Genomic DNA, 26,470 nt, shown 5'->3' on the forward strand with positions numbered 1-26,470 from the left:
ACAGTCAAGCCAACTTGGCTTCAAGAAAAGGGGTCAAATAAAAGAATAATATTATAAGCTATCCCGAGCTTAACTATGGGTCAGCATGCAGTAATGCCCCATGAGATACACCACTGTCTTCCAGCAGCTGACACGGAGCATGAAAAATGAAACGTGAAAGAACGGCTTCATACTGAACACATGCCTTTAGGTTTGTGTCCGGTGCAACGATATGAAATGATATTCTGGATATTGTCTTGCCTGTGTTTTATTTTATGACTTTTAAACACGTGTAAGGCATCTTTGAGAGTGCTTTATAAATAATTATTATTGGTTTGGATGCTGTACACGTGATATTATTGTTTATTGGATTGAAAATCTTTGTGCATCCATCATACAAATTGTCATCAATCAAACATTTTTGGTTCTAACGGTAATTTAGTACCTTATGCCTTGTTTCCACTAGTGCGACTCAGCTCGTCCCGGCATTGACATGGCTCGGCACGGCACGGCACGGCACGGCTCGGCACGGCTCGGCACGGCTCGGCACGGCACGGCACAGTTGTGTTTCCACTAGTAATAGTACCTGGTACTTTTTTTAGTATCTGCTCTGGCGAGGTTTCAAGCGAGCTGAGGCGATACTCCGGTGACATCGCCAAACTGCCAGCCACTGATTGGTCAGAGTGACGTCACAGGAAGAGAAGTCCGACACAAGACTCAAGCCGAACAATGCCGAATTGTAGCTCAGTTAAAAAGACTTAACAATCCTAAAAAGCGTGGGTTTATCTCCAACAATTACCAGAGAAATGTCTAAAATCTCAATATTTTACAGTGGAGTCTGGTGTATTCAGCCACATTTGCTCTGTTCATGGAGGAAGTAGTGAACAAATAGTTTTAATTAACTGGTTCTAATGATTCAGTGACATTGAGTCACTCGTCTGTGTGTCACGTGTAAAACAAACAAAATCACGGCAGTTTCATGCAGCCGTGCAGTGACGACTCAGCCCACGTTGAGGCGGTACTATACTGTAATGGAAACATGACCTAAACCGTGCCGTGCGGAGGCGAGTCGAGCTGGGACCACAGGTGGAAAAGGGGCTTTAGAGACCATATACTGCATAATGTTGCATATACTTTTTCAGCAGAGTCAAGGTTAGGTCTCGACTTTGGAGAATAATGAGCCGGAGGAGTTCCTTTCTCTTTCAATAACACAATGTTGCAGAGCGGAGAGTCAAACACACGACACGAGAGTCATTTACAGGCCATTTACTGTAGTGTTTATGTGTCTTTTTTATAGGCCGCGGACAAGGAAATGTTTGCTTGTTAACGCAGTTTGGCATGTGGGAATTGGGGACTTTGACTTTTGCCCACTGCCAAAGCACGTTATTCTGTGGAAGCAGACTAGCTTGGAGGGTTATCGAGAATGTCGCCAGTTTTTGGAGAGACGATGACCACAATTGCACAATTGACCGAGAGCGTTCTTACAAACTGAGTCACTGGAATCCAGAACAGTGTGTATTCCTCGTGACCCCTGTCCTCTGGAATGAGGATCCCTGTTGCTTTGTATTATCGGTCCTGTTTTTTAACATCATGTTTTGTGAATATCAGTGACGGATACAGTTTTTAATTGACAGCTGTTGGACCTCACTCTGTCTTTTTATCTCATCACAGCAGCAGCAGCAGCAGCAGCAGCAGCAGCAGCAGCAGCACTGCCAGTGCTCTCTCTCTCTCTCTCAGGCCAACATCACATTTTAAGTTTATGTTTATCGAGGAAGTCTGTCAAAACAACGGCGAAATCCAAGGTGTGCACTTGTGTTTGACCGGGTGAGGAATTTCTAAGCTCGGCGAAAAAGAATGGTCTCTTTGTAAATCCATCCCTTTTTGAACAAACCGCTGACTCGCTGAGGTAGCGCCTATCCCTCCATATTCGGTCACAACAGCTCTCCCAGGTTTCCCAATACAGGATGAAATATTTGAAAAGCTCTGTGTCTTTATGAGACCCAGAGTCACCACTTTACCAAGTAACCAGTCAATCACACAACAAAGCATATTGTGCAAATCGTCAAGCCAGTGTGACACGAGTGTTTATTGCAAGTGGTCTGTGTGTGTGTCCTTTGAATCTGGACTCAATTTAACGATGGACGAGTCTGGAGGAGGAGTTTCTGTGAGGAGTGGGGTGCATGAAAAAAGCCAAAAAATGCACAAACACTGTCTCGGAGAGAGTAAATCATTATTCACCCGGGAACATTGCGATACACTGCTTGTTTTCCCAGGCACAATGGCCTTAGGTGTCACTCAGTGGGCCGCTGGATAAAAACAAAACAAAACCACTTTGACTTGGGGCTAAAAACAACACGGCGACAAAAAATAAATCAAAACGTAGGCAAATTCAGACTCGAACGTCAATGTTTTCGCTGGCGCGAGGGCAGAGTCTGCTGCCACTACAGCGCAGCAGGGAGCAATTTATAGAGAACACATTGCATGTCTGTGCCTGAGAGTCAGACTACGCTTGGCCCTTGAGCAAAGATATGCAAAATAAAACACCACCAAGAGGCATCAAACAGCCAGTGTTGATATGCTTGTCAGGGGTGAAGAAGCAGCGTTATATAATCTGTGTGTGTGTGTGTGTGTGTGTGTGTGAAAAAAGTGAAAAAAAAATACCTGGATATTCCAGCGGTGAGTCAGTCACAACAGCTGGCTGCAAAACAAGCAAATATTACTCCTTTTTTTTTTTAAAAGAAAGAAAGAAAAAAGCATGTTTTCCATTACCACGTTCATATTAACACAGAATGTCTGCTCTGTCATCGCATGTACTAACTTCTAATGTGTGTGTATCTAACACATGTGGTCTGAGAGAGTTATACCATCACAAACAAACTCTCCAGCTGAGATAGCTAGACCATATCGTCTTAAGATAAACATTTCCAAAGCCAAAAGGGGGTGACGGGGGAGGGAGGGACTTACCGGGAGTGCGATTTCCACATCTGCCAACAGACGGAGAGAAGAGGAAATGTTTATTAGTAGCGAAAAAGTTGACATTCTGCGAGAACCATTACTTCGTACACACGACACACACAGTACGCGCAAAAAAACGCGTCTCTGAGTGACTTGAAGAGAGACTGCATGAGTAATAAAAAAAAAAAGTAGTGGGAGAAACGGGGGGGAAATAAACACGACTCATAATGAAGACAAAGATCTCTAAATATTTACAAAAATGCTCCTCCTTATATAAATCACAAATGCCACAGCCGCGCCAGCAGAGTGACTCAAGAGCATTAAGATACGTTTGGACGTATGGCTGATGGCACTTTCGCCCTGATGAGTAGCAAACGAGAAGGCTCCTCCTGTTTGTTTGTCTGCTGGCGCACACATGCACTTGTGGGAGCACAGAGCATCCTGTTGATTAAAAGCCTCGTCCATTCTGTGAGACAGAAATTCCTATCGTGTAACGGGTTGTGGTAAAAAAAAGAAAAAAAAAGCCCAAGTGGTTAAATCAACACTGTGTTTGGCCGCTTTTATTCTCACCTTCGGGGTGTTCGGGTGTCTCTCTGGCCGGGTGAGAGGGATGGAGAGGTTGCTGTGGGGTCAGAGGGGGCTGACGTGGCACGTGTGGCGTCTCCTCGTACTCGGGACGCTGGGGCACTTGCGGTACGTGTGGGAACACGGGAAACTGTGGCCTTCCGGGCACCGGCAGTGAAGGCTGGTAGGACGGGGGTTCGGGATAAACGGGACTCTGCCCCTCCCACGTTCCTCCTGTGCTCTGCACGTCGTCGTCGCCTCCCAACTGTCGCATGGAAATCTGCACGTCGGAGAGCGAGTAGGTATATCCGTGTCCGGCCGGGCAGATCTCCTTGAAATGGTCTGCGGGGGGGGTAAGAAAACACATCAGCAGACAATGAGCCATAGAGGAATCACGCTCTCTGACTTCCAAAGCTAAAACAACACATTGCAAGAGTTTCATCGTGGCTCATATTTCCGTCTGATGTTCGCAGCAATGCCATAATCCATCCGTGTAATACTGTTATGCTGAGCATGCTGTGTGCTGTGAATGAGGGGGGGGGTCAGGTTTCGGCGATCGCTGCGACGCTATGAGCTGACAAGCAAGTAACAGGCGTCACGGATTGCTGACTTTTCAACTCTTAGGTGTTTGACTGTGAGGATGGAGGACTGGCTCGAGCTGCTGTAACTGCGTCTCAAAACCACAGCGATGGTGAATCCATTACATGTCCAGAAGCGCCGTGTCCCCTACCTGACCTGAAGTCAGCGACTCTACGCCAAAAGAGTCTGGAATAGAGATACGCGTAATAACAGACATGTGGTTGTTGAAAATGCTTGTGTAAATGCAGGAAACTGGGGGATATGATAAGCTACTGAATGATGAATTTAAAGAGGAGGGAAAAAGGGCTCTACACGACCACAAGCCCAAAAAATGTTCAGAACACGGATGTAGCAGCTTGTCAGGCAACACAAAAGCTGTCGTCTGAAATGTCTGTGTACTGTGCCAGTCGTGGCCGAGCAGCTCCACGGAGGTCTGTGCCTCTGATATCTGATCTATGACGATCCTCGTGAATCACCGGCCACAGTGCAGACACCAGACCAGACCAGTTTCACTTTGAAGATTAGATCTTTATGGAAAAAAAAAAAGAGGAAGAAGAAGACGACAACCGCTTCCCATGTTTCACTTGGCCCGAGCTGTTTATTTCTGCTGTGAAGCTTTGCCGATCTATTAGCGGGGTTTCTCCCTGGAGCTCGGAGTGATAACACAACAGCGACTCCCACTATTATGTCGGCTCTGAAATATGAAAACTATCCTGTTTTTGGTATTTCTCCACCACAAACAAATACGGTTATTTTAAACAACTTGACGTGGCTGGCGGATCAAAACGGTGAATGTGAAGTAGACGAGCCTTCACTGACAAAGCTCGCCCTTGCCTAAGATTACACGTTACATTTCTGTGTCTGTAAAAGTCTGGACAGTTGGATTTTGCAGATGGATGACGAGCATCGAGTCCTTCGTCACATCGCACTGTACCTGATCCTGGCAAAGGGCAGCGATCGCACCCAGCGCCCCAGGCCTTGCCGACCCGGCTGCAGCAGCAGATCTGCTTGGTGATGTGCTGCGCGAGGGGCATCGAGCATGTGCTCGCCGACACGGACCGGTAACACAGCGCCTTCTGGTTGGACACGGCCTTGTCCGCTAAAGAGAGGGAAGGTACATTTGTAAAAAAAACGAGTATAATACGTAATAGAATAGCTTTAAAATGATGCTTTTGATATGCGATACTCACAGACACAGTGACTTCTCGCCGGGTCTAACATGTAGCCGAGTTTACACATGCACCTGTAGCTCCCCTTGGTGTTGAGACACTCGGCATTCTTACAGATCCCAGGCAACAGGCACTCATTGATGTCTGTTGGAAAAAAGGCAGTACACGTCAGTCATACAGTATCTAGTACAATCTGATTTTGGAAATATCATGAAGTCATGTTTTTTTTCTCTCTCTCTCTCTCTCTCCTGACAGGAATTTCTGAACTCCCGCTGAACCTCCCTTTAACCAAACCTGGTGCAAGTATCAGTATCGGATTAAGTGTTCTGCATTTCAGAGGTTTCATGCTCACGGAGCAGCAGAGATGATGTCAGGCTTTAGAAAAAAATAACATTTTACACCTTGAAAGGTGACAAATTAGACTGCAATAAATCACATAGTCAAAACCAAACCAGCAGCTGCTGCAGAGTGGTGAAACACTGAGACTTGAAGGTTACACAGTTGTATGAAAGAAAAAGGAGGGAGGGGAGGAGGGAGGTGATGACATAAGGGAAACATGCACGATACATTTAACCACTGTGAACCAGACAACACTCATGAATACGCTCGTACTCGTGCATCCCTCTGACTGCAAGCTATTATGATCTCGCTTGACTTTGAAATCGTTCTCAGTCGAGGGGACACAAAGGAAATGGCGGAATGTTTTCGATTATCGTCTTCATCGGCGTCTTTCATCGCGGCGTCCAATAAGGTCACATCATCGTGAGCGCACATCAGAGGGCTCTGATCTGTAATGGGTGCGTGAGTAATGTGTAAACTTTGCTTACTGCTCAAACAGCTCCTGAGTCAATAAGCTACAGTAAAATGTGACTATGCCAGCCAGGAACGGAGGTTGTGTGTGTGTGAGTGTGTGTGTGTGTGGGGAGGGGGGGCATATTTCAGGCCCATCGTCATGCAATTACACTGAGAGCGGGCGAAGTTTGTTGTTTCACAGTGTCAAACAAAGAGGACATCATTAGGTCTTTTCCAATTACTGACGACGAGAACTCAATAGCCCTGCCACCACAGATTTTCCAAATTCTAATTAATCTGCTCTTGTTTTGTTATTTTGCTGTTTTTGCGTCCTGGTGGAAAAAATTAGCGTATAAAATAGTGAAGCTGATACACTCGGTGGACTGAAGCACATCCAACACCCCCTTTGTTGTCTGTTTCTATGTTTTTCACTCTGTTTTTCACTGCACTTCACACATAAATCTAATTCTCTTTGGACGCACTCGTCTCCATGTTGCAATGTAAACAAGTCTCACTCTTTGTTGACAAAAAAAGTGACAAGTTTGGAGGAGAAAGGATGAGGCAAATGCCGTGATGGTGACGCCGCCGAGCACAGATGACGTGTGTCTGCTTCTGAGATTCACACTCTTAAGACCGGAGCAACAGTTTAAAGGAATACTTCACCGATTTGCTTTTAGCTTTGTATTACTAGAATAAAGGGAGTATTTTGGAAAAATTGTGCTTCCCAACCTCAGTTTTCCCCTTGGTTCGAGGCTTGAAACTGCAACGCTAATTAAGCACTTTCTAAACCCACTGTTTTATTTGAATTTTTAGTTTATTTTAGAGTTAAAACCGGGTTTTAACCTGTTGACTCGAGCCTTTTCCTATTTTATTCCACCCTGTCTTTTATTTGACTGGTTTATTTGCTTTTTAAGTTTATTTTCCTTTAATTGTGTCCGCCATCTTTGCTAACATTGTAAGCCGCTTTTATCAAAAGCGACTTACAATGGAATTGAGTACAATCAGCCAGAGGTGGAGTCGAACTTGCGACCATTGCGACGATTACGTCTTTCGCACACAGGGTACCGGTCTTAACCACTGAGCCACACAACCCCCTTCTTCAAAAACACAACCCCTATTCTAGTAACACAAAGCTTAATGCAAATCGGTGAAGTATTCCTTTAAGCAGCAGTGTGTTATCTGGTCAGAGTTCAGGTCAACCTTCGTCACATGTGGTCTTTAATCCATGGTTCAGTTGATTCCCAGATTAGTGTTATTGTTACAGTCTGCTGGTGGCTTGATCGGGATTGGAAGTGACACGCAGGACAACTTGTCATGATCAGCACTAATCCCAACATCTATTTTGACTTTATGCTCAGTTGCTCCCTCGCTGACAAACAGTCCTGGGGATAAAAATCTCCATCACCGGCTTTTTTCAAGACCGTACGTTAGTGTTTAATGATATATATATATGTACTGATGACTGCAGTGCTTGCAAATAAGTTACCTAACTCTGGCTGAGGTGTCAGCTGCAACCTGGCTTGACCTTGCCCGCTCATAAATTCTAGGAAAAACAAGTTTCAAATAAACACCCACAAAATTTATGGAAACTGCAAAGAAAATTGGCAACATCAGCGTCTTTATTATGTATCAGTTGTTATGGCCAAAGGGAGAACCGTATGACTGCTCGAGAAGTCTCAAACCAGACATAAGTTAAGGGGCTAAAATTCATTAATTTTAGCTGCTGCCAATAGTGAATGCAAATACTGTCAAACCACTTCTCACAGCCAGATTCCTACAATTTAAACATACTATCCTGAGATATTAACCCGTCCACCCAAACAACACTCAGTATAATAAATGCAAAAGTGTTCATCTTGCTACCAATTTACCGCCAACAACAGATGACAACTACAGTATGTAAGCACAGAAGCAAAGGGTCACTTCAGCTGACCTTATTTATAAGAAGCAGCTGTTGCAGTTGAGGAATCGTCTCCAAAGTTAAAAGAACAGCACAAGGGCTCAGATGGGACATCTTATCAGGGCACCGCAGCGAGGACGTCACTGTCCGCCAAGAGGCCAGAGCATTAACTCATGCATAATAAAGGGTATGAGACAAGTCTTGCTTTGTTCCATTAAGATATACTGTAAACAGCTCAGAAATTGAGCCCCCAATTCGACAAGCGGGACACCACCCAGATACTGATGACAAAATACAAATAGAGCAAGTTTTGCCTCCTTGGCAGCCGCCGCTGCTGCGAGACCTGAAATTAGAAATGATTTTTGGGGAATGTTTGCAGCAGCCGAAAAAAGGACAGAGACTTAAAGCACTCCATTAAATATTGTGGGGTAACTGTCAGATTTGGAACAAACGACCCAAAGTGAGGAACATCTTGAAATAATCATAAAAAGAAGGTATGAATAATAAAGAAGACATTTCCATATTTGTTGGCTATTGACACACTATTGGAAAAGAAGTGTCTCCCTGTGCACATGTCTTTGCTTTTTTAAACATGTTTTCCAGATCAATCATCACCTGAGAAAATTAACAGACGGATCGTGTTAATAAAAAGACGCGTTGAACTTGCTGAACCAGCGGCCCAAACGTGTTATTGATGTATTCAGAGCTGCGCGTTGGCCTCCATCGGCACCACTAAGCATTGTCTTTAGATTATGACTCCATTAATCAGGTCGTGGATGGAGCTCGGACAGACTGTCAGAGCAGACAAAGTGTCCGCATCACTTTCTTACTTCATAGATCAAGCTGTGTCTCAGAGTCGAGAGGTTTATATATTCATGTTGACACTTTTTAGCGCACTGTATTGCTCAAAACATTATTGAATATCATACAGCCATCACACGCTTTGATCTACGGAGTGATTTTTGCATCCAGCTCTCAACAGGTTGGCGCTTACAGTTATAAAATGTTATATCATGAAAGATTTTTAATGTGTGATTTGGGTGTTCCTTTAACCCTTGAGCCGTATATTAACCCGTTTATTGCTCTAAGCGTCTACAGACTCGGTAGGTGGGAGATTAATGCTTCTTCGGCGAGCAGCCGTCTGACTTATGGCCACCTCTGGGAAAAGCCGAAACCGCTTTAAGAACAGCTTTTCTCCTGCTGGTAAAATCCACCAAAAAGCTGAGCAACAAACAAGTCAAAAAGACTCAGAGAGCCCGTCGTACCATTCTCCGCTTAGAACCCCAAAGACCAATTAAAACAGCTGCCTCAGACACTTATTGGCTGCTGAACTATGACCCTGGACCAAGGCTAAGTGTAGTGACCTGACCTGGTTCCCACAGGGGACAGACGTACAGCAAATAAGACTTTTATACGTTTCCTGAGCTGGGAAACATATGGTAAGTTTTTATCACATCCGTATCATTATATATATGTATAGATATATATATATATGAGCTTCTCTTTTATTATGGTTAAACTACATATTAAACCATTAAACTACACAGATATTTTATAGCTTACCTTGACAGTGAGTCAGATTCATCCTCTTAAAACCACTGGAACATTCCACTTGTCCATTCGCAATCACCGTGAATGCTGCAGAAACAGAAAGAGAAAGCACACGATTCAGAGGGGGAAAGGCGATCTTACGGTGCCTTGTCATTCTGTCACAAAGCATGGCATTCATTTTGGAGAGAGAGAGAGAGAGAGAGCGAGCGCTGGAAGTCCGATTTGACGGGAGGGAAGACATATAACTTACAGATGTGAGCATCTCGGAGAGAACGGGAGAAATGAAGTGACCCACAGCTGGGTCTCGGGGGACTTCAGAGAGAGAGTGAGAGTATGAAAATGGATCCCCATCAACTATATTTATAAGTGAGCACTGTCATCCAGCAGAACGTTACAATAACACTCACTGTCATTTAAAATCATGTTACCTCTCCTCGACCCCCAGGGACAGATGAACGAAGTGCTTACCTCGTAAATACGTGGAGGGAACCTACACGACAGCCTTGACCTTTGTCATCAACCACAGTGCAAATTTGCTTTAAACAAGAGACTAATGCTTTAATGGTGCACACCAGGAATGTGATGGTACGCCTCACAGGAAAGCCTCCAAAGCAGTGAAACTCATGTACTGTGTATTTCAGGTGCGTGTGTGTGTTTGAGGTTAAAGGAATACTTCACCGGTTTGCATTTAGCTTGTATTACTAGAATAGAGGTAGTATTTTTGAAAAATTGTGCTTCTCAACCTCAGTTTCCCCCGAGTTCCCCCCCTTTGTTGCGTACCCACCAGTGTCAGTTGGTCCCGTTAGCGTAACTGTTAGCAAAGATGGCGGACACAATTAGAGGAAAATAAAATTTAAAAGGCAAATAAACCAGTAAGATACAACACAGGTTGGAATAAAATAGGAAAAGGCTCGAGTCAACAGGTTGAAACCAGGTTTTAACTCTAAAATAAACTAAAAATGCAAATAAAACACAACACAGGGTGAACTAAAAAGGAGCTAGTGGAAGGCTTTGTTACGTGCCCGCCAGTGTCACTGTTAGCTTAACTGTTAGCAAAGATGGTGGACACCGTTTACATTCCGCGGATGAGGTTCCGTCCCCCTTACGAGTGGGCCTAAAAAGTGCGGAATTAGCGTTGCAGTTTCACTGGTGAGCACGTAACCAAAAAAAAGAATGAAGATATTTCTCGACTCAGTGGAAACTGAGGTTGGGAGGCACAATTTTTCAACACTTAACCCCCATGTTGCTCCTGATGCTGTGTGAATGACAGATGAGTGAATGGGTGCGAATGGAAAACCGCAGTGCAAAGCAGCGCTGCGTGGTCATCGAGACTAGAAAAACGCTATATAAATACAATTGACATTTACCATTTATGTGAATGCATCACTGCAGCCACACTATCAGTGACGGAGGCTTGTAATGACCACGTCAGGCCGATACAGTGCGCCTGTATCTGTGTGTCTGACAGGGTGTGAACGAGGGTATATAAAACAAAAGACAGTGTTTATTCATAGCAGATCTTTCTGGCATAAACTGACACAGAGTCTGCCGCGTCCTGTCAAGTTAAAAGGATTTTTGGAGGGGGAAATTGAGTGTTTTTGCTCGAGAGGAGCTTGGAAAACAATAACATCCTTTTTTTTCAGTAAGATTGAACAGGTTCTCATAGTCGCAGGCAACTTAAATTACAATCATGACTCTTTAAACAGCAATGGCTGATGTCATGTACGTTGCTTTCTCCTCCTACTGTTCCTTCACTTTCATCCATCCGTCCATCTTCTACCACTTTATCCTCCATATGAGGGCCGCGGGGGTGGGGGGTGCTGTGCCAACAACGTCTGCACTTTTATTTGCTTACTTTAACCGTGAAAGTGGCCAGAAAATGTCCTGTGAGTAAGTGCTTTTGTCCATTTTTCCAGAATTACTTTCAATATCTGGCAGTTGTTTACAATTTACTGCATGTTAAAATGGTGTATTAAAGAGACGAAAAACAAAATGTTGCACTGTAGTTGTACATGAACACCAGATTCTGCGTGTTAAATTTGAAATGTGAACAAAACACCCTGGACAGGGTCCACGTGGGTCACATGGAGCTGAATCAGCATTATGTGATCTCATCTGACAATGGTTTGAATGTAAAAGACATTCATTTATATCATTGACATTCAAATTCATGCAAAACATGACCTGGTTGACTTTAATAAACACCCAATAAATGTGAATTTCCTATTCATTCATCATCCAATTAGAGCAAAATAACAGGAGAAAATATCTCCCATATTAAATCATTAAAAACAAGAACAAATGACGGCGATGACAACCTTCAAATAAATAACTCTGACGCCAGAAAAAATAAAAACTTTTCACCAAACTCATTGCCACAGTGACAATGAGTCACTTATGCCACAGCCTCGCCAACATCGATAACACTTTCCCGTCACTGACGGGAAAGTGTGAGAACGAGTGTAAAGTTATGTGACCAAAACTTCTGCAAAACCAGAGCGCTGACAGAGTATGATAGAAAGAACTCGTTGATTTTAAAAGTCTGGATAGAAAAATGGACTGCACAGTTCTGAGGTTCTAAACGCAGAAAAATTAAGAAAAATGCTTCATCAGACTTTAATATTTAACCCTTTGACACTTACGTCTCAAAATGTCCTTCTGGAGTCTTTATTTTGCTCATTTTGACAACAATAAGGCCAGAAAATGTCCTGTAACTAAGTGCTTTAGCCCATTTTTCCAAGAATAACTTTCAATATCTGGCAGTTATTTACAATTTACTACATTTTAAAATAGAGTAAGAAGAATTTAAACAGTTGTATTGAGAAAAAAACACTGTACCAGATTTTGCGTGTTAAATTTGAAAGTTGAACAGTAGGAAACATATTTAAAATAACATTTTGTATGAATGTTTGTCTCAATGTGCAAAAAACAGGCCAAAAAAATGGAAACCTATGTACAGGCGTTTTCCCAACTCTCTCCTGTCTGGTGACAAAGACGCTTCATGCAACAGCGCGAGTGAAATTACCGTAATAACCACATGTTGGGGTTAAGTTAATTTAAGTAACCAACATAACAATCCTGTAACTACACAACCCAGCAATCAGTCATCAGTTTGTGTCATTTTCCCATGAGTGACTGGAATCTGTGTCACATGGTGGTCCTGGAATGTCCTGGAAGCTGCGCTATGTTTTGGTCCCGCTGTGAACCAGTGGACCAGGCAGGACAATTGCACCTGAGGGTTGACGGAGCAGAAGTGGGTCAGAACGAAAGGGGGGCAGTGAGTGAAAAACGGGGCAGTGAGACGCCCCTGTTCCCGTCGAAAGCACCTCCCCATCTTCATCTAATCCCCCTCAAGAGATTCTGAGTAATTAGATGTTGTGGTGGGTGGTGGGCACACCCTCCTGCCGGGATGGAATCAGAGAAACTCTGGCGTGAGCTACAGCAGGATGCACACGCCAGGGGAAGCCCAACGGGGGACGTTCAGGAGTCTCAATAAGGCTTATTAGTCGGGAGGATAGGACCTCTGCGGTCAGTAAGAGCTTTAAATGCTTGAAAATGTGGATCTAAGCAATTAGTTCATGAAACTCGGGGTTTTGCAACATTTTTATGCACCTGATCATTATTATTGTGACATTTTTTTATGAGCTCTTCGCGGTGAACTTTAAAGCTTCCGGCATGTAACTGCTGCCAAAACACCGGCACTGTCGCTTCTACCTCAGACTTACCCTATGTTTACCTTACCTTATGTTTCAGAGACCCAGGGTCAATTCCTTGACCTACCGTTTGCTTCCATCTCTCCTTACTTGTGTAGCTGTTAGGCTTCCACCCAAAATGCATCATTTTTGTGTCACCACAGACACAAAAACAAACAACAGCTATAATGAGAAACATGGACAGAGTCGTGTGGAGCTGATAGGTTTGATCAGCGTGACTGTAACAGACATCTGTGTATAATGAAAAGGTAGGAATCCGTTTAACCCTGTTTGACAAAAGACTTTGTCACGCGTCACTAATTCACTGTCCGTGCTGTGTTGTCCTGAATCAAATCAGAGTGGGATTCTCTTTCACCGTGAAAGTGAAACTGGCTCGGTGACGGACTCTATGCAAAAAGAAGAAAGAAAGCAAAGAGAGGGCGGAGGCAGCGGGCTAAGAAGGGAGAGAGTGATTTGATGCAAATGGGTTTTTCAGCTGCAAAGATCTTCATCTTTAATTGCTAATTTGGTAGAATCACTCTGTGGACCACCCAGCCCGGGGCTGTTCTACTAAGATGACTGAGAGGCACAGGGCTCAGAGCCCTTCACCAGCTTTCCCCAGGACCTGCCTGCGAGGCAACCTCAGTGTTGGACTCCTTCGTAGGCTGGAAAACTTGAGAACCCGTGGGAGACAGGGAGGGAGGAGGGATGGATGGATGGCATCCACACTACAGGAGCAGGGGATTATCGGTCTTTCCATTTCATTGGGAGACAATTCTTAAGGAAAACAACAAACACAACAACCAAATCCTCCCCAGGAGCCTGTCCAGCTATTTATTTCCTGACATGTTGCCATGGGACAAACTGGTGCCACATCAAGAAAAACCAGGAGCAAACAGATTTCTTTAATCACCAAGGAGGGTTTTTGGGTCTTGAGAGTCTCTGCTGCCATCCCGTCTTTGGCCTTGAAGCCAACACTTGATTTGAGCAAACAGTTTAAAGGGAAGTCATTCGCTTTCAAAACAGAATGTCTCCCTGGCACACGCCACATTTGCAATTTTGGCACAGTACATATAGCATGCCTCGTAAATAATGCACTCCATGCGCATGAAGCAAGGCTAATCAGTTAGGAGACATGGGACTTGTATCAACATCCTCCTGATACAGACACAGAAACAAGCTATGAGCTTTTATAATCACAAACAGTCTCGGATTGTATATCTGGATCATCCTGCATCAGTACAACCATCCCAAAGCACATGTGCGTCAACAGCGATGAGGCTTTGATGAAGAGATTATTTCATTTTTCTGCAACATTAAATCTTCACTCACAACATACTCTCTCCGTTTGCTTCTTATTCGACAACAGTATGCATTCGACGTCTCCGTTTGCAGTTTGACAATTTTCGCTTAACGCCCTTCTCCGAGACGCTGACGGCAAAAGCATCAAACACACATTTAAAAACAGACCCGCATTCCTCTGTAATCTGCAAATTCACTGTGGAATACTAACCACCTGGGCTGCTTCCAGAAAAAGGCATGCCACGGTACATTCACCCTAAAAATATGCTCAATTTAGCTCATATCAATTTAGGAATTGCAAAGCAAATTCCATCTGCCTCCAGCTGGGATTTATGTCTCGCAGTGGTTAGGTCTGCTGAACCCTGATTTGCCATTGTGCTGCCCGGCTAATAGATTCCATCGTTCTGGCTGTGAAGGGATAACGCTAAGTCAACATCAATGAATCAAATGCTGTCATGGAGATGTGACGTCGTTTGTCTAATCACAACGAGAAGCTGCTGTGGAGCCGTTCCAGTGCATCTGTTGTTTCGTGGCCTATTTTTGAAGCAAAGTAACTGCATCTCTGGCTTTTGTTGGTCATTAACAAGTGTTCATGTTTGATCAGCAGTAACAAAAAAGCAATGAGCACAGGCTTTGGCCCTTTGATGGATGTCAGATTAAATGTCTGGGGGAATGGACGGGAGATTTGGGAGATGAGTTCATGTGGGAAGATCCACAAGTTGCAAATCTCCAGGGGCCCCCTTCTGCTTTGGCTCATCTTTCCTATATTGATCTAAACCGCATGAAAAATAGTGTCCCTGTTATAGAGATGCAGAGAGGGAGAGCGCTTATTGAAACAGGCAGACAACTCCCATAGTTAGAGGTGGGAGAGCGTCTGGGGACGGCAGTGACAGTAAAAAGGGCACTGACATCACGATGACCCTGATGACCCAGGGATGTAGAGGCAAAGAAAGCCAAGGCTCCTGTGGGTGTGGTGGTTGCTTTGGGCCCTTGGGAAGCCTCCCAGCTCCACAGATGACAAGAATCACAGAAAGAGAATCTGCCCAGCAATGACAGACGGGAAGGCAAATGGCTTGTGGAGTTCCATTAGCTGTGAAACTCACAGTCAGGGATGGGCTGATGGCACAGTTACTGAGTCCTACCAACTCTACGATTATGGGTCAGACTCGGGCCACAGCAAATGGCCATCAGATGGCCCCGAGAACATTATGTCATCCTCTAAGAGCCCACAAAAAACAATGCACTAGATTGGGTTTCTGTTAAATGCTTCTTCGACACTGCCTCCTGCCCACAGGCCTGAGGACAGTTTTGATCTACGTCTCCAGCAGAAATTACAATTCAGCATCAAACTAGTTTGGAAGTCAAACAACGTGCAAATTCCTTCTCATCATTAGAACCAGAGGGACGACCGGTTCGCCTGGTTGATCTGGATCACATTATGACCCAGGAATCCTCAGCATGTAACTTTGAACGCCACTGGCTCCAAGATGGGACACACTGGCATTAGAGCCTCCGCAACGTCAGCCCTCCGTTTGAAACACAAACTATACGCATATGCATCTCCTCTCTAACAACCACAGTGCTGACATCATGTCGTTTGTGAGTAACAACAAGCAGAAAATCCTGCCGCATGATGCAATACATACACATTAACATACGATATCCACATCCACATAGACTGCACAAAACAGCAGTTTACTGTATTGTGAGACTGCACCGCTATGTTTATTGACACAAATGCAAATGTGTTGACAGCGATGTGGAGGATAAATGGGCCAAGAATAAAATTAGATTGAAATATTTGAAGTAAATCCAGGAATCAGACATTGACTACAACTGAACCTCATTAAAATGTGGCTTTATTGGCAAAACAATCGAGTAATACTTGCTCTATAAAGTGACCAGTGGTAGCGACACACCCCTAAACTCAAACCTGGCTTCCATGACCTTGTTATCGCACACTCACACTCACACTCAAGAGACACAGGAGACTCCTTTTTTAAAGCTACACGATTTTCTCTCTACACCACGAGCCGAACGGATGACCCGTTCGCTAAAAACAGCATCGTCTTTCAGGGGTTTGTTGTCCTCCAGGTTACACATCATTCCTGTCAAACGCATAAGACAGTATATGGGTCCAGGCCAGACAAAGGAAAAGCAGTTGAAAGATCCGGCCAAGTGTCTAAACTGAGAAGTTTGAAGGAATTCAAAGCATCTCTCTTATTAAAGCCCCATCCAAAACGTCTGGGACATAGTATATGACTTCATTTTGACTTCACTTTTTCCCCTCTCTCTTACATTCTCAACTCTTTCTGTCCTGTCTGCGTGTGACCTAGGACCCAGGCCTGCAATATGCTGCTGCACCCCGTCCCCCCCACCCAAAAACAACCATAAAAATGAGTGAACAGGGTATTCACTTCAAACTTCAAAGGATGGAGCAGAGGAAAACATCTGGGAGGCAAAAGAATTGTGCCGAGGACTTAGGAAGAGCAGGAACCAGGCACGCTGGGATGGATTATATCTACCATAGATGGAAGAGACAGAGATCATGACGCTTGTGCCGCATGTGCCACCATTCCTGCGTCCCATGAAGACTAGCACAGGGTCATAACCTTGACGCCGCCCAAGAGTTGTCAAGCTGAGCAGGAGTCTCTATCTACAGCGAAGGGTTTTACCACCCACCCTTCCTGCCAGCGTACAACCCGCCCTGCTGCTCCATCTCAAACCTACCGCAGCTCTGGTAACTCGCTCTTTTAAAAAAGGCAGCGCTGGCTCACACTGTGTGCAGAGTGGGTGGCACGTGTGCCAGACTCTCATCTTATTGCTAAACGTGTGTTTTCATTTGCTTTGCTGGTTTTTATGGACTTCATTTTTATGTCTGGGTGCGTGGTCGAATCCTGCAGCCTCCTGCAGGGAGATGAATTTAATGAAGTCTGCTATACAGTATGGTTTAGGCCTAATTAAATGTAATAAGTCGAGGAATATAACAGGCATCACTGACTTCACACCTTATTATGGAAGTAGGGGGCAGCTGCATTTGGCAGCTTTGAATATGCAGGAACATCAAGAGATCGACCTACTATAAGCACATTCTCAGCCTCTTGAGAGACTAGAAATCAAAGTCAAAAAGAGGCCTGTTTTCTGGACTTTTGTTTTGCTTATTTTAACCATTAAAAGGTACAGAAATTATCCTGTGAGTAAGTGCTTTTGCACATTTTTCCAGATTACGTATAAGTTCTGGCAGTTATTTACAATTGACTGCATGTTAAAATAGTGTATTAACAATTTCAAATGAAGAAAAACAAATGGTTTTGTTTAAAAAAACAAAAAAACAAAACCCATTGTAGTACCAGAATTTGCGTGTTAAATTTGAAATCTGAACGGTATAAATTGTAGTTTTTGTCTCAATGTCCAAAAACAGGCAAAAAAAATAGAAAGGTGTTTTTCCCTTTCTGGCTTCCTGCAACAACGCAAGTGAAATTACCGTAATAACCACATGTTGGCTTTGATGTGCAACCTCTAAGCTTTCAGAAATGGCAAGTTTTCCGCTGTGTAATGACAGTAATGCAAAAAGCTTGGCGTTAATGGGTTAAAATGAAAAAGAAAAAAAAAAATGTACTAACAGAATTAGATGGGATTGAAGTACGTAATAGGACAGGGCAGGAGAAAAACATCTACTCAAACTTTGGTGGCTTTAGTTAGTGGCTTACCGGGTTTGGTCGGACACTTCTGGCACTTGTGTAGACCCCAAGAGGCTCCCACACTTCCACAGCAATCATCCTGTTTGGTGAGGCCTGGCAGAGGCTTGCCACACTGCAAACACAAATCTGTGTTAGATGTCACTTTAAAAAAGTTACATGTTTGTACATGCACGCTCGTTTGTGTGTGTGCGCCAGAATTCATAGGTGCGCTTCATCAGATAGTATATGTGTGTGTGTGTGTGTTCCAGTCAGCGAGGAGGGAACCAGAGACAATCTGAGACACGTTACTTAGACGGGAACTTCTGACTTTGAACCTCCTGGCATGCCTCATTAGGGCATTTGGCTAATTGTGAGGAGAAATTCCTATCAGATCTTAGTTATTGGATTTTATGGCCAGTAAAAACCTCTGAAGCTTACGAGGCAACAGAGAGAACATTCTTCAGCGTAACACAAAACTGATACACTGGCAGGAGTGCAGGCGAATCTGTGAGCGTCTTTATCTTCCATTTCTACGGCTTTTCTGCTTGGAATCATCTTGAAATCATCACTGTGACTAGAAGGTTTAATTTCAAATTCTCACTTTAATGAAAGCAAAATAGGAGCCAGGGTTGAGAAAACAACTCTGTTGCAGACTATTGTGTTGTTGCAAGAGCAAACAGAAAGGCTGTCAGCTTTAACACATAATTACAGCTGAGCAAACAGATGCTATATTAGGTGCTTTTTCGGGTTAGCCCCTGGTTCCAATTTAACTATTGACACTAGCCATGTCACAGTTCAGCTGAGCTACATGAGGGACCTGTTCACTATTAATAAAGCAGCCAACAAACAGCTGGTTGCTAATAAATGATAGCCACCCATTACTGATCATTTAAATAATACTCGGTACTTGAGAGTGGGACAGATGCTGCGTTAGATGAGCCGTGCACAGACACTGCCACTTTAAGTCTTTCCCTGTTCCTGTGTGTTGTGACTGACATCCATACATTATCTCTACAGTACAGTGAATTTGCGGCACCACACAGACAACACAAGGCACCTAAGTACAGAGAGAAGGACCACACTGGCCATAACTCATAACATGCGTTTGTTCGCTCGCTGGTGGAACACGAGATGACTGGTGAGGGCTGCTCTCATAAATCCCGGTTGGACATAAATCACTCCTGCAGGCCCACTTCCTGTTTGAGAGCGAGAAGGTGAGGCCAAGTGAACGTAATGATACCTGTTACAGAGTAGGTTTTAACGACTTAACACGGTACCTGTCCGTCCACCGTTTCCTGGAAGCATCTTCCCACATGTCCGTCCTGTGGTCTGGCATGGCCGTTCCCGTTCCCGCTGGCGTGTGAGTGCCTGCTGTTATGCTCATTGGTGGGTTCGTGTCCATTTCCAGGCTGGGAGCGTTGCTGGACAGAGTGAGCCCCCTCCGTAGTGGCCGACCTCTGCCCGGGTTGCACCCGAGCGACTTGGTGGATCTGCACCTCGGCCTCTGGAGGATGCTGAATGTGGACGTTCACCAAGGACGGGTGGAGGGACACTGAATGCGAAGAGACACACGGATTATACAATAATAATCTCACAGACAGTTTGAATCATGTCGGGATGAAAGCCGCTGGCGCACGAACGGCTGTCATGCGACAGCTTCATCGAGACACACTCGGTTTAAACTTCATCACCAGTTTTTGCGATGTACACGGGGAAGTCCCAGCAGTGAAGACAATAACAACAAAGAGATTCAGACACGCTGGTTTAAATAAAAATCATCATAAAGAGCAAAAAAACACATTTGCTGAGGAGTTAAGGAGATGTTGCAGTGAGGAGAATGAGTTCCTTTGTCCTACTGACAGAGGGGAAGCATCCATCTTCAGGGAGTGCCAGGGTTTTTTCCCAGAATCCTGACCCACTTTAATGACTCATAGCCTCACACACAAACATCAGGAAGAGTCCAAGGAGAAGAAATTGACCTTATCAGGATTCCTGGACGTGAAACTGCCTCCATGTATGTGCGAGGCAAGCCAAAAAAGAGCGCTAATTCCTTTGTGGTGACATGACAATGCAGACGTGAGGCCTGTTCATGTCGTTTTATTCAAAATGGAAGGATGGAGGATTTTTGAATGAAATTTAAATAATCTACGACGGCCCCCTCTGCTTCTACTTACTGTGAGACACCGAGAGAGCACATGAAAAATAAGACCAGAAATGATTGAAAGTGAGCAAAACTTACTTTTTTTCATATTCCGTCTCATACTTTCATGATGTTGCCGTGCTCTGGTTCTAATTTTCGCTTCTGTTTTATGAAAGCGGCATTGTGCGAACAATACGAGGACTTCCACTGAGTCATCCCGTTAGGAGCTTCACCGCCGCGGCTGGTGCAACAGGGGCACGGCACCAAGTCGAAGTGGAACAATTGGCGTTTAAACGTTTAAAATTGAAAAGTATTTGGCAAAATCGAAGAGTTTCTGTGTAAGCGTTTGAAGTGATTAATGGCAGTTCTGACAGAGTCTGTGGCAGCGAGAATAAGCTCCTCCAGAAAAGAGAGAAGAAGTTAGACATTGGAGGGGAGTCAAGCAGCTGAAGTCGGCGTGAGATGAACGTGCCGACAGTCAAGCGGCCAGATTACCTTGCTGGTTGGACAGTGGCAGTGTGTACATGGAGTGGGAGGAGGACTTCGGCCCCTGGTTGCTGGCGTCCTTGCGACTGTGTGGGTTGGTTCTGGCGGGAGCCGGCAACGGCAGGTGGCAGAACTTCCCCGTTGAGTTTGACGGACACCAGCAGACGTCCCTGCCGATGCATCTGCCTCCATTGAGACAGGGAATCTGACAGAAGTCTGCACAGAAGAAGAGAGGGACGAGCGTGATGGAAATCGAGACGGAAAACAAGCGAGAGATTTGTTAGAGAACACAACATACATGCCATATTGAATTACACAGATTTATGCATCCTCGCACACAAGCAGCCAGTAATAAGTACCAGAGGGAGCAGTCCCGACATGTGCTGCGGCGGCTTCATGTGGAGATATGTTTGCAAACAGTTAAGAAACGGTCACGCTGTTCTCCTCCGCTGTGGCACGACCAGAAACCCGATCCCACATGACATTTATGGAGTTTTTAACTTCGGCCCCCCGAGGGCAGCGCCGTGACACCGCACCTCACGCTGCACCTCTTTTATTGGGATGTTGTGCGTCAAAATCGGCAATGAAACAGCACTCTGTGATGTGATGAGCAATTACCTCACCCTGTAATAGTTTGGAGTGAATAACAAGTGCATGCATATATCTGTATGAAACACTTGCTCGGCTGGCAGCAGGAAAAAGAAATTAGAAATGAAGAGAAAAACAATCAAAAAGCTGTCTGGTATCAAAGCGGGGCCAACACGCTTTCATTATGTAAGTAAATTGAAACCCGAAATGTGCTCCGTCTACATTTTTGATTTATAGGTTTGCAATTTGCCACGGGGAGAAAAAAGAGTAAAGGTCGGCACAGGCCAGATGGTGTTTGACAGCGCTACCTTAACAGCCTTTTTCCACTGGCCTTATCTTTTGTGCCAACTCGGCATCTTACATACCTGGGCTTGCTCCCATCCACGGATTCCCTCCGCTCACTCCTGACCTCCCCCCTAATTCAAAACATCAAAGGCTATCAAACGAAGAAACCGTGACAAATAAGAGCGGAGACGTGAAACAACCCCGAACCCTCTTCCAGCTCGGCAACACCACACACCACAAGTATGAGGAGCGTTCTGAAAGATAGACGGGAGATATACGGACGCTCCGCACCGCAACAACACTGCGGTGATGGGAACACGCTGTGAGCTGCAGCCTCTCTGAGACAGTAAACACACTAACATGGTGCACGCGGGGGGACAGACAGACAGATGCCGCACAGTCGGAATGGCATGTCGGGAATGAGCTCCCTGTCACGTAGCATTAACGACAGTGTGACCGGAGAAGGAAAGAAAGGGAGGCTTGGAAAAACAATAAAAGAGGAACCGAGAGGGATTATGAGAGGATAATGTTAAAGCAATTGACCGAAAGCTGATAAGAGACATCGATGCAGAGAAGATGTTATAACGATTAGGAAAGGCAGACGGAGGTATTAAGACCGGGTCCAGTGTGGTGTACACACTCCTCTGAGACCGATCCTGACCAAACACTGGCTCCGTGACCGTTGATTCTTGCAATAGACAGAGGCAGATACAAGGAAACATGGCTGGCATGTGGGATAAGCGATCATTTCAAACTGTCAGACAAAATAAAACCGCAGATTGTGCTCGGTGAAGGGACGGCAGGGATATGGAGGATATCTGAGAGGGTGAGGTTGAGCCCGTGCTACCGAGTTCATCCTGGCCGAGTCCACGAGTGAAGACATTCGAGGCTTTTTGAGGTAAAAACGGAGATTGAGCGAGCAACAGCTCATAATAGAAACTCGAAGAGGTGAAAACACTGAAGTAAAACACTGCCAGTGTTAATAAGATCAGAGGAAAAGGCCTGGCAGATGACAGACCAACTGAATGCAGCAAGTAGCCCAATATAAATACTTACAGAGCTAATTTGAGCAAAAATAATTATTGATATACTGTTGCTAATATCAATCAAAGTGAAGTTGGGTGCGTTTGACTACACAGGAATTTTATACAACAAAATAGAGTTATGTTAAAAATAAAGAGTTGTGGTTTTCCGTCTTTTTTTTTGCAAATGACCAAAATCCTCATATTTGCTATTCAAGGAGTAATTCATACATTTTCATTAAAATCTCCTTCCTGTTTTCCTTAAGGGACATTCGATGCAGATCGGTGTTGCAGTCCAATCGCACACTGAGGAGAAGCTGTAACGCAACACGAGTGATCCTACTGCGACTGCTATGAGGGAACATGTGAAATCACTAATTCATGTTTTTTTTGGCAATCGTGTAGATTCCTCATTACTGTAAGCACGGACTTCTGTGGCCAGGGAAGGTGATAGAGCGGCGGGTCGTGCCTTTATTCAGAATTTCCACATCTCCAATCGCATATAAGAAAATGCAGCTTGCCAAAAAAAAAAAAAAAACTAAATAATCTATGGACCAAGACAAGTAACGGATGCCAACACCTGAAAAGCAATACCTCTTGTACAGGAAATGCCTGACAACCTCTCTCCTGTCAGACGTAAATATCAGAGCTTCATAATCTAAAAGACGGTCACTGAGGAAAGAGAGAGTTTAAAAAAAGGCCTGTTTTAACATAAGCTTCCATTTTTTTTTGGCCTGTTTTTGGACATTGAGACAAAAAAACGCAAACAAGTGTTATTTTAAATGTATTTTACGCTGTTCAACTTTCAAATTTAACATGCAAAATCTGGCGACTTACATTGTTAATACAGTATTTTGACATGGCAGTAAATAGTATTGAAAGTTATTCTGGAAAAATGGGACATTTTCTGGCCCTTTTAAGGTTAAAATAAGCCAAATAAAAAGTCTAGACGGACATTTTGAGGCTCAGGTCACGTGTTAAAGGGTAAACTGAAATCATCTTTGCAATAATGTTGCACAGAAAAAAACCCTTTGGTCAAACCTCTGTCTTCATAAAAGGGTTATAAATTGTCTTTTTTTTTAATTGTTATTTTATTGTTAAATAAAATAACAATAAAATATTTGGCTGTAATATTTTAACGCAGGCTGGATGGAGAATAAATAAAAAGCATCCAGAAGATCATAAATAAATGTGACTCACTTTTATTCCCGACTGAAGCGACAGCTGACTGAACATAACCAAATATAATATACGACGTAAAATGTGATTACTTTACTCTAAGTACTCTAATTGAATTACGCTGAATAAATGATCACCTCAAGGCTATAAAACGCTCTCGTTGTGGAATGCAGATTATAGTCCAGTCTCACTCCAGCACCGGGGCAGAAACTATTCTTAGACCACAACCCGCTGTTGACTCGACACGTCGCGCTCCCTTGCCTGCCTGCCTGCCCGTCTGTCTGTCTGTCTGTCTGCCTGCCTCATTAAAAACCTCCAACAGCCAAATAAACACAAACACACATTTACTTCTCCCCCAATAAACAGGTTTCAGCCCGAGCTAATATCAGGCTTTGAATCAAGTGCTACACGCAGGGTGTGCATTAAGGGAACCCGTTATAACCAGACTTTACTGCACCGTGTGAGGAACATAACAGCAGCATGAGATAACCGCTTGGTGTTCCACTTGACATTCTTCCACGAGCTCGCACGCCCAAGAAATAACAGGATGCGAGGCTAAATGGAAAGCAATCTCCTTTTTAACACACTCTTTAACACATGCCTTTACGTAATGAAGGGGTGATTGCTACATAATAAAAACGAGGCATAAAAACAAACGGCTGCTTTCGGGACGAAGCGGAGGTGCCGGGAACGTGGCCCTGTGGAACGCCTCTGCCTCTGCTGTTTGGAATATCCACGCCGCGGTCCAAACTCCATAAATCTGCTAAATGTTTATGTTTTCATCTCTTTTCCGCGCGGCCTCGGCGAATTGCTATCGCATATTTGAATATTTGTGTTTTGATGGGTTACTGGCTGCATTGGCCGTCTGTGTGCTGCTGCGTTAGTATGACCTTCACCTCTCATCCTCCAGTAGTAATGAGTCGGTGTCTCAGCCGGACGTTTAATGCTCTAAAGCAGGGGTGTCAAACTCAAATGACCGGGGGGCCAATGAGCATCTACTCTGGTCAATTGGGGGCCAACAGAGGAAAAAAAGTGGAAAAAACAACTATTTATAGCCGGTGGGCAATATAAGATATTCATTATTATATTAGACAGAATTGCAAAGTAAAAGTGCTTGTTTTGATATAAAATGATTGACAATAAAAACATATTTATGATGCACAAAAACGGAGAATTACATTGAAAATTTAGCAAATAATGACAAGGATAATTGTGATTAAAACAGCTTAAATATGTCATTTCATGTTGAGTGTAATACATTTAATAAAGCAATGATTACAACTGAAGGTCTTATTACTATTATAAAAATATATATTATATATATTATATATTCTGTCTCTATTCCATCACGTCGCACAGTGGTGGGCGGGCCGCATGTAATCGATTGGAGGGCCACATGTGTCCCCCGGGCCACCAGTTTGACACATGTGCTCTAAAGTGAGCAAACCGAGGAACACGCACGGCTACAAGCGTCCCGTTGGCATCGACTGGCCCCTCCCTTTGTGAACTTGGAGCAAAGCCAACTGATAAATGGCAGGTTTAATGTAATCCCTATAAAATCCTATTCATGCTGCTACTCTTTCTTCCTCCCTCCCTCCCTCCCTTCTTTCATCCGCTCTCTCTCTCTCTCTCCCAGGGAGCACATTAAATGGTTAACAGTGAGGCCAGTGGTGAGGCGTAAACCGCAAAGGGATGGGGCGAAGTGTAAGCGTTGGACCACCACGTGTGTGTGTGTGCGCGAGGGGAGATTAGTCTCCTTTTACAGAGCCCACTTTTAATCTGCTCTATCCCCCAATCTCTCCCACTTCCCGTGTTTCTCTTTCTTATTGACAGTGAAAGTTTCTAGCACAGCACTCAGTTTTAATCCCCCCTCCTCTCTCAGCTCGGTATTCAGTAAAAGCTCAGCCCATAAAAAAGAAACTAGGATGGAGACACAGGGGGGGAAGTATGTGAGGATCAGAAAGTAAGCACAACGAGAGGGAAGAGGGAAGGCAGATGAGACAGATCAGCAGGTCCGGATGCGACACTCACAAAGTCTGAAGCCCTGGTTCTTTGGCTGCTGCTGCTGCTGCTGCTGTGCGGTCTCACTGTACACCGTGGTGACGTCTCCCTTTTCACAACTGTTGTGGCAGCGCCCGCCGCTGCACACCCTGCGGCACTTCATGGGCGTGAAGATGATTTTGATGCGGTCCAGGCTGGAGGTGAGGTTCGCCCCTGGAAAACAAACACACACCTGCATGAGAAGGAGCAGCAGCAGCAGCAGAGACAGGCCGGAGACGAGCTGCATCCTTTCTCCTTTCAGCCTCAGTGTGACACAATCCCCGCATGGGCAATGGGAGGTTTATAACTGTATGAGGGTGTGTGTGTGCTGACGACTGGCCAGTGGCATGCTGCGGCTGAATGAGTGATGTGGTTGTGCCACGGGCCAACAAATGGGAGAGAGGATAGCGTTAGTTCTTGGCCCCGGGCCTTCACAGCTCTTTATCTCTAGGACAAGGTGTTTTGGACGTGTGTGTGTGTATGTGTGTATGTGTGTGTGTTTGTGAAGGAGACGTAGAAATCACGAAATGCAAGTGAACGTTGTGTAATGTTGGGCAGCTGTTCAAC

At 44.5% G+C, this 26,470-nt stretch overlaps 1 protein-coding gene across 1 annotated transcript in view; it reads right to left on the minus strand.

The window, feature by feature from the left end:
* Window positions 1–26,470, minus strand: part of LOC131444517 (latent-transforming growth factor beta-binding protein 2-like) — an 88,037-nt gene that overhangs the window by 27,999 nt on the left and 33,568 nt on the right. Inside the window, exons 5-14 of the mRNA XM_058614900.1 lie at window positions 25,895–26,077; window positions 20,799–21,005; window positions 19,441–19,715; window positions 18,194–18,296; window positions 9,502–9,576; window positions 5,268–5,390; window positions 5,012–5,176; window positions 3,505–3,840; window positions 2,944–2,963; window positions 2,641–2,677 (exon numbers count right to left, since the gene is read on the minus strand). Coding sequence (XP_058470883.1) covers window positions 2,641–2,677; window positions 2,944–2,963; window positions 3,505–3,840; window positions 5,012–5,176; window positions 5,268–5,390; window positions 9,502–9,576; window positions 18,194–18,296; window positions 19,441–19,715; window positions 20,799–21,005; window positions 25,895–26,077 — 1,524 coding nt within the window. The remainder of the gene's footprint in view (window positions 1–2,640; window positions 2,678–2,943; window positions 2,964–3,504; window positions 3,841–5,011; window positions 5,177–5,267; window positions 5,391–9,501; window positions 9,577–18,193; window positions 18,297–19,440; window positions 19,716–20,798; window positions 21,006–25,894; window positions 26,078–26,470) is intronic.

The sequence above is a fragment of the Solea solea genome, chromosome 18 (genome assembly GCF_958295425.1).
Source record: "Solea solea chromosome 18, fSolSol10.1, whole genome shotgun sequence".
Classification (NCBI taxonomy): domain Eukaryota; kingdom Metazoa; phylum Chordata; class Actinopteri; order Pleuronectiformes; family Soleidae; genus Solea; species Solea solea.